We start from the raw sequence: 9,347 nt of genomic DNA, 5'->3' as shown, positions 1-9,347 counted from the left end.
ACACATGCTCTCATGCCTGAGAGAATCAGCAGTTCTCCATGGACTGAGGGTCATGAGGTCCCTGGAAGGAGAATCCAGTTTAGTTACCACACTCCTTAGTTCCGTGTTGGGGTTCACAGTCATTTTGCTGAGCAACTGTAGTAGCGGCCCTTGGAAAAGGGACTGAAGTAGAAAGAGTCTTCCCTCCCCTTGTGTTGTCCATTGAAGAAGAGAGAAACCAATGTGTGCGGAAAGGTGTGAGAAAGAAATGGAACAAGAGAGTGGGGATGTTATCTGGGAGCAAACTGGGCACAGTTTAGACCCGGGTATGTCTACAGGTTCGCGATGTGCCTGAGGCTGAGGGGGCTGTGGAGGTGGAGGGGGACTCCTCGTCCGTTGTGTCCCCTTGCTCCTCCTTGTGAAGGCCGAGGCTGATGTGGCTCTGCAGGGCTGCTGGGGTCAGCCATTCCTTCGGGAGGCAGCTCTGGAGGAAGGGGATGCATGAGCTGAAGTAAGCCAGGCGGTTCACCCAGCGGGGGATCTCTTTCCCACATAATATCTGTGGAGCAAACCAAAAAGAAGCCTGGTTAATAGTACCAAAACACATGTGTATGGGCAATGTCATCCCCATCCACATCACCAGCTCAGCAGGGCAAATTCCTGGTAGCTCAGAAGAGAAAGGAGCGTTCTGCAGTCAGAAATAGCTACAACTGCAAATGCCTACGCAACAGCTCAGCAAGCAGAGGGAGCTCTGCCAGTTGTAGCCCTTGTCAGCATCATAGCAGAGACCAGAGAAAACAGTTCATGGCCCTCAATGGCTTTGGTGACTGGTCTCCATGTGATCCATGGGTAAAAAGATAGGCCTGCTGGTACTTCTCAGCCAAGACAACAACACTCTTTTCCAAGTACCTCAAAAAATTTGGAAAAATATTTAGGCTGCTGCTATCCAGACTTTGAGGAGCCCAGAAGCTGAGTCTGACTAGGAGGATGGAGATGCCTGAGATGCTGTTCTTGGAGCTCCCTTTTCTTCCTTGGGCTGACACATTGGATCAGTCAAATTACAGCACGTGCAGGTCCTTTTCCTATCCTAGTACACCATCCTTTAATTTCTTCTCATATGGTGTTTTCTAAATGTGGGATGGTCACATTTTAATGCAAAATTCCCAAAATAGTAGGCTCTTATTAGGCCTGTTCCATCATAGATGCTCCTGGCACTGATTTGTGTTACACTCTGCTAGCGTAGATATTGTTTTCCAAGGTCATATGAAATTCAGTGCAATGAAATAACTTTCTTCTGTAGCATTTGACCACATATACATACAGGTGCCAGATTTCAATAGCTGTATCTGTCTTAGACTGCATAAAGAATGTTTCCCTTTACATTTTACCATTTCCCTTAGCAGAGGCAGAAGAGGCACATGGAACAGATCGGCAGGTGTGCCTTGAGAGCCTGTCTTCAGTAAACATACTGCCTGTGTGGCCTACACCAGTATAGTAAAACCTGAAGTCTATGGTTCATTAGTTATAATACGTAAATTCTCCTTCCCTCCCGGTGTTGTTTGCCATGATGCAAGAGAGGCAGATAGGAAACTCCACCCTGCAGACCTTGTCCCACAATTTACATGGACTGATGGTTCCAGGGTAATCCATACTGCACATTTTGCCAATACTAAACTCCTCTGTTCTTCCTCTCACCCTCTTTCTGACAAACTACACTTAATTTAATACTAATTACTGCAAAAACTAAGAGCGTGTTTGTCAGTAGTCCACTAAGGAGATTATTTGGTAAGAAGCCTTTTATTGACAAGGGAAATGTAGTGCTTAGAGATTTCAAGAAATTTTCTACAGGAAGGGCTGTGCCACACTACCACTGTTATGGTTGATGACCAGCTAATCCTTCATGTGTGCGGCCTGGGCAGGATGATCTAAGCCCCACTCCAACAGTCACCTTGAGCATAAGGGAATTAGCTTGATCCAGCAGTGTGGAGTTTCCAATGAGGTATGGAGAAAACAGCAAGCCAGTGACTCTGCTGATTTGACTATGGAACTCACTTTATTTTGACATGCATTGTTTAAAAATCAATGTGTGAAATTGGAGACATTATCATCAGGTATCAGAGAATGAGCAGAGCCATTAAGCTGCTAAAATTACTTGCATGCAGAGACTGTTCTTTACCTAATACACTCCAAGGACTTTTATTTCAGTTCTTACCAATGCTGGATTCTACTTGACCTCAGATATATCTATATGAATCTGCATTTTTGAAATTCTTAATCTGGGGACAATGATTTTGTTATTAGTTTTTTATCTCCATTCAGGTTCCCTGGTTTCCATTGCTAGAGCTATTGCCTGAGCCTATAAGCAAATGACCTCTCCACATGCTCTTAAGTCTCATTCCTAGGCAATTTGCTGATCCATTTCATTTCCTCACCAGGCATATCTGACCATTTTCACAAGAATACTGCTGAATTTTTAAAATTGTATTCAATGTGTTTTACTCAAACATTTTGACCTACACTACACTACTTTGACCCTGAGCCAAAGTCACAAATTGCAGTACAATTGCCTCTAGATTTTGTAGCATTTCTCTTTGTTCCTCTCCAGGAATTAGGTAACATACTGCCAGTGTAGAAAATTACTCCATTTAGGCTCCTTGTTATGTATGCATGCATGTCAGTTTAATTCTCAAGCAGTTTTAAGTTTTAATAAAGACTTCCTCCCAAATATTAACAGAAGAACTAAACCAGGGCATGATTCTCTGAAAAACTGGCTGAGACAAGAGAACAGCATAAGGTAAGATGGCCTGAAATGGAAATGTTTTTAATAGCTGGCTTTATTTTCTAATCAGATCCCCTAGCAACTGAAATAGCACTTCCCAATGTGGAAGCAATGCTGAGATATTTGCCTTTTGTTTATGGGAGCTTTTTCACCTTGAATGAATCAGGGAGGCAAGGAACAGCCAGAAAAAGAATGGAGATGTGTGAGCATTAGGCCATCAAGCAGCAAAGGGCAGTTTGTGGAGCTTAAGGATAACGATGAGGTCAGACTGGTTTCCCTTTCCTCAGTCATGCTTGTCATGTTCACCTTTTGTCAGTTTACTGTCATTACTCTTCTACGGAAGAACACAATGTTCAAGAGGAGCAAAAGGGCAATCGCAGGGTATGCCACCAACACTACAGTCTGCTTCTGTGTCTTTCATTCCTTGCCATAAAGCATATTGTGCTGGAGCATCCAGCAGTGCTTAGCTAATGGAGAAACGTCAAATAAACCTGGCTGCCATAGGATTAAGCCAACTGTGTTTAAATAAAACAGCACAAGCAAGATGAGGTTGGGTGTTTGTTGGATCACAGGAAGCAATGTCTGGAACACTTCAGCCCATGTAGGACTTCCCTAAGTTTTGCAAACCCCTTGTGAACAGTGTTCAGCTCTCATTGCCAATGGTCATAGCCCTTTCTCATCTTTTTCTCACTGTCAGATCCCTGAAGATGTGTGTTCTTCTCGACCCACAGAGGCACCCAGTCCCTGTCACAGACTGAAATCCAGCGTGTGGGACAGCAAATGTGATGTCTAATTGCCCACTGCTTCACGCAGAAACTTGGGCGAAGACTGCACGTACTTGCAGCTTCCACTGAGCGGCACCTGGTGACAGAAAGCCAAGTCTCCCATAGCTGCAGCTTCTGCTGGGAACTGTGTAAGAACTGCAAACGACCTGGCTGGCATCTGCAGAGTCAAGTGGAAACAGCCGTTCAGACATCCGTGGCTAAAGCCAAATTGGTGGGAGAAATGGAACCTGACAGTTTGGGTGCTATTTCTAGGCAACTGTCAAATTCACACCAAGATTCCAACTCATCAAGAAACAACTAATTTGGGATACAAAAATATCCTCTAAGCATCTTAAGCTATATCATTTTGCACAAAACACTCACTGGTTAGAATGTACAAACTGTCCTGCACCTCTCCTCCCTCCCCTAAGTGCCCTAAGAGGTAGGTGTCCCTGCTCTGAAAGGCCTTAACTCTTCCCTATAAAGCTTTGCTATGGGCAGGAGAACAGCCTAGCAGCTGGGAAGCATGGATTGAAATGCCATACCACAATGGAAGAAGCTGAGCCTCCTGCATTTTAGAAGACAATGTTATCAATGTGCTGCATTTTGGGAGGGCTTTGGGTCTATGGGCATATGTGAGACATTTTCTGAAACAGTCTAATGGGCTGAGTCCCTTTCAAAATAAAGCAAAGGGCTGATCAGTTGTAGATCCTAAGAGAAGGCTCTCAAATGTAATAGGTTCTGTGCTGTGCTGGATGATGCAATTGAGGCAATTCAGGCCATGCACAGAAGTATAACTCAAGGCACTTAGGATTATTTTCTTTCAGTGAGCCCTCCCAAAGGCACCATGTAGTGCTCCACTCCATGAAAATCAAGATGAGCAGAGGCAACATAACATTCCTCAAACAATACAAGCTAATTACTTCAATTCTTCTCTTCAAACTGAAGCTTGGAGACTTTAGCATTGAACACATGCTGAACTACCCACAGCCTCTTCCACTTAGCGGCCTTGCTAAAATTGAGGTAGTGTCCAGATGGGACTTGTATCCATTTGAGGTACTGTATAATATTCCCCTTGGTGTGTCTTAGAGAATGCAAAGGGCTTTTATAGGTGCCTGAGGAGTCTAACACATACCCCAGAGCACTCTTTGTTCTTAAGCAAAGGCTTTTGAGCCCAAGGGGAATTACAATGTTTGCATGAGCTGCCTCGTACAAGGCCTACTCTATAGGGCATAAACGATGCTTATCGGAGTTTCAGAATAAGGCCATTAGACACAAACCAGCACTTCTGCCAGGCAGGCCTGCAGGTTATGCTAGGGCAGCCAAACCCCATATGTAGAAAGAGAAGCATGGCAATTCAATTAAAGTAGTTCTTGGACACATCTGGAATACACTACTAACCCAGTGCACAGGGACATCTCTTGCCACCTTGCAAAAACTAAGCTGGAGGTATAACTGCCCACTGCTGGCAGAACTAAGGGAGTTTGAGTTTGTCAACAAGGGAAGATACTTCTAGCTCTGCACTCTTGACTGGCTGCTGCACATAGTGTGTACACTGAAAATAACATTTCTGAAAGAGAATGGATGTACAGCCTTCACAATGCACCTGAAAGCACAGTCTCACCTTGCTGGAGTTGGCATGCTAGGATCAATTGCTTGAAACAGACTTATTGTAAAGCTACTGTGTAAATATGACAATTTCTGCTCTAGGGAATATAATCAGGCCGTGGGGATCAACAGAATTGATAGGTGTCATTGGGCCATGGAGCTGCATGCAGCGCACATTCAGAAGAGCCAGCAATGGCCTGAGACTTACAGAGGAAAGGATATAGCTGAGAAACTGTAGATGAGGATAAATGAGCTCAGTAATGAGGCTGTGTTCTGGCAGATAGCAGCCAAGTCAAAGGAATTTTAAATTATTTTAAGCAACCATTTGAAATGCCTCCATTCTCCTATGCAATCCTTTTTTGTTCCACAGCAGACAGGAAACTGCAATTCCTGTGGATCTTCTCCAAGACTGCAGGTGTTGTAAAGTAGAGGTAGCACCTGCATCATCTGCCTGAGAGTAGCCAGAAGTGAGGAAAAATGGAAGGCATTGAAAGGAGGGACTAATACCCACAGTCTTGCTCTCCTGATGTTGCTAGTTGGAACATGTCTGTCACGTCTGTGGACCTGTGGTAGAAGGACAGAGTTGCCATCATGCAGGAGCCTGCATGCCGAGACGATGGAGTAGATAGCTCTGGGTCAAATGAGACAGCTGGCTTATAGCACCTCAGCAACTCATAGCACTGTTTCAGCTTCCCTGGCTTGGCCACCAGTGGATGCACATGTGATATCTTGTTGAACCACATTCAGAGTTGAATTCTGAGTGGCATCACTGATTAGTCATGTACCAGCACTGAAGCATGTCAACACCCTCTTGAGCATGAAGGTCCTTGTAGCAAGCACTTCTAAGTACAGCCAACAGCAGGGTGATAGGGTAGGCAGAAAGTGGCCTCATAACAGATGACCATGTGGGGAAAGCTAAGTATAATTAAGTCTTGTTAAGGCTTGTTAATGGCATTTAAAATAATGAATTTCCCACCAAATGAATGAACAACTGCAATCACTCATATTATCATGATGGCATGGAGAGGAATTGTCTTCTCCTAACAGGTGCTGTTTTGAGACCAGTGGCTGAGAACAGCTGTTGCCTAACCGGGTCATCCTTTCAAGAGTTATGAACAAGCTGAACATGACCAGGCCAATTCATATGCATAGAGGGACGGACATCAAGAGCACCTATTTTTCATGCATAGCTAACCAGAAAAATCCTGTGTTTCAGCCTCAAGCCTTGTTTTCTAACAGTAGCGAGAAGCAGGTTGCTGCAGATGGAGATAAAATGAGAAGGGAGAATACAAGAACTCATAAGAGCAGGGAAAGACCTTCTCTCTGGCAGTGTTGGCAGGATTCCTAAGGAAAAGGTTCCAGTCTCAAAAGCCTATCAACACACTCAGACAGTTCATTTACAGTGCTGACACTTTTCATTTATCAACAGTCAGTGGTGAAAAGGACAGGGAATTTTTTTGCCATCTTCATTTGTGGGAAGGAGGCACTGTTCTCAGGCATTTGCACACACAGAGGCTCAAAGGCTCCATGATGGTGTGACTAAAGATGAACTCCCCAGATAATGTGAACTATCTTAGCTTCAAGGTATTAGGCTTACTTATAACAGATAAGGAAGTAGAGGTTTCAGTTTGGTAAGAGAGATGAAAAAAGCAGATAAAATAAAATAGATGAGTAAAACCACTCACATTTACACCAGCCCCAGAGAGCTCAAGATTTATTTTTTTTTAATTTCTTCTTAAAATGTCTTAGCTTGTAATTTTTTTTTTCTGGATAGATCCCATTAAAGGGAAGAACTAAAATAACTGCAGAGGTATATGTGGCAAAAACAGCCCTTTTGCAAAAAAAATTGAAATTATGTGTTGAAAGCTTGCCATTTTGGGGGAGTTGGTTTCTCTTTCAAATCATTTGCCACCTCATATTATTCTGTTGCACAAGTAGATAGATAAGGGAAAGAAGATGTACTGAGAGCCAAAAGGTGCATATAAGAGTTATCCCTGTAATAATTTTTGTTGGGCTAGAGGACTCATTCAGGATAGAGAGGTTAACAGTGGAAAAAGAAATTTATCTTTGTATAGCAGCCTTCATTCTAAGGAATTCCCAAACACTTTATAAATCTCAACTAATACACAAAGTACACCTGGAAATGTCATTTTACAGTTGCAGAGACACCACACCCAGAATGCAATACAGCAGTTTATTAACTGTATGCAGTCAAAGTTGTGCATATATACACACATCATACAAAGTTGTGCATATATACAGAAGAAAAATGATACCCATCTGAAACCATGAGGATAAATTTATGGGTGCAGGGTATCTTTATAAATAAGCTTCTTCTAAACACACATGTCAGCTAATAACCAGAAAACAAACACAGTCTGTTCACCATCGAGCTAACAACATTCCAAGGCTGCTTCAATGAAGCTTATCTTTCCATCAGCTTCAGTGAGGACTGGCTCAGGCAGCAGGAAATAAAGCTTTCCTAATGTTCTTTCATGTCCTGTGGCTGTTTATTTATTTGTTCATTTCCTTCTGTCCTTTATGTCTGTTGGGAGCGTTGCCTCCCCTGCCATTAACAGAATCACACAGGTTTTTACACAACAAAACACCTCCTCTGCAACAGGGGCAACTGAAACGCAATTGTTGACGAAGGAATACATGAGTATTACTTGTCTACTTAGGATTTGCTGAAGATTGGTTCATAAAAGCTTCTGCTGCTTTTGACTGTGACTCAAATGCCACCTGAACCTCCCTTCTCTGGTGTTCAATCCTTTCTCTCTGATAGCTTTCAGGGTAAGGAGAGCTTCCTAGTTTTTAATAACTTTGTGATGAGAATTCACATGTGGCTGGAGATGGACCTGAAAAGCTTCAGTCTTGAGTTATCCACTGATGTTTAAAAATTACCCTCATTTGGTCCTTGATTCAGAAAACCTGCGTTTTTTTTCAGAGAATTTGCTGAAAGTCAAGCTTCTCTGAAGAAAGTAGGATTCTGATTCTAGGTTTGTTATATGCTGTCAGTTTTGCTGTGGCTGAAAAAAGAGCAGATGAATATCCAGAAAGAAAAGAATATGCACTGACTACCATTTCCTGTCACTTCAGCACAGCTCCACATCCTCTACCAATAAAATACAATCCCTCTGTTCTCCTAAAGCTCCAATGACACTGACAAAGGACAACTGAAACAGCCACACCATCAGGGACTATACACCAGATATAGCTGTAAAGCCAATCACAAGGATATCTTATGCCATACTTCAGTCACAAGAGATGTGTATTTCCTGCCATCACACTGATATGCAATGACAATGCGTCTCTCCCTTACTATCAATAGGACAAATCTTTACCAATAATACAAAGGAAAGGGTAAAGAAGCCCTAACATCCATCCTGGATCCTGTGATCTATGTGCAAGCAAGCTTGGTTGCAACAAGATCACCCTCTGCCTCCCAAGGAGATTCATATGTGTGGCTTCACCAAGTATTTCCATCCATTTGGCATGCAGGTTTAATAATATCACTGTGGTGTCAACATCAATAGGGGATATGCTAGATGCCTGCTGCAGTCCTCTGTGACCAGCAGGTTGCAGGATCCACCATACGGACTCTATCTGTTAATCTTCAAGATACTTCCTATTGGAGACCATCCATCTAGGCTGATTTGAGAGAGTCCTACTGACTTCAGGAGACTGGGAGCTATTTACCTCCCAGGTAGAGCATTGCAGTGCTGCAGCTCTAAGACTCTGGCTGCAAAGCGTTTATTTGTGACAGGGTCCATAATCCCTGCCCTCTAGGAGCCAACCTCATCTAAGATGCTAAAGGATTTTCCAAGGCTGACCTAAGTTTTTTTTTTTTCCCTCCTGTGTCAACAAAGAACAGACCAAGCTGGCTTCCTTAACCTCCAGGTGTATTTTCCAAGGCCACTTCAGACAAAGAACAAGACCCCCAGTTCTCCAAAATATTTTTTTTCACTAGAAACTTCTGCAGATTCTACAACTTCAAAATGAGCTTCTAAAACCACAAGTATTTTCCCTCCTGTGTCAACAAAGAACAGACCAAGCTGGCTTCCTTAACCTCCAGGTGTATTTTCCAAGGCCACTTCAGACAAAGAACAAGACCCCCAGTTCTCCAAAATATTTTTTTTCACTAGAAACTTCTGCAGATTCTACAACTTCAAAATGAGCTTCTAAAACCACAAGTATGCAAAATCTGGGCATTTCTC

At 43.0% G+C, this 9,347-nt stretch overlaps 1 protein-coding gene across 1 annotated transcript in view; it reads right to left on the bottom strand.

The window, feature by feature from the left end:
* Positions 1–295: 295 nt before the first annotated feature.
* Positions 296–9,347, bottom strand: part of LOC103811686 (desumoylating isopeptidase 2-like) — a 53,166-nt gene continuing 44,114 nt past the window's right edge. Inside the window, exon 5 of the mRNA XM_009084674.1 lies at positions 296–538. Within this exon, the coding sequence (XP_009082922.1) occupies positions 296–538 (243 nt within the window). The remainder of the gene's footprint in view (positions 539–9,347) is intronic.

This window comes from Acanthisitta chloris, unplaced genomic scaffold (assembly GCF_000695815.1).
Source record: "Acanthisitta chloris isolate BGI_N310 unplaced genomic scaffold, ASM69581v1 scaffold581, whole genome shotgun sequence".
Taxonomy (NCBI): domain Eukaryota; kingdom Metazoa; phylum Chordata; class Aves; order Passeriformes; family Acanthisittidae; genus Acanthisitta; species Acanthisitta chloris.
This window is presented reverse-complemented; position numbering and strand designations above follow the sequence as displayed.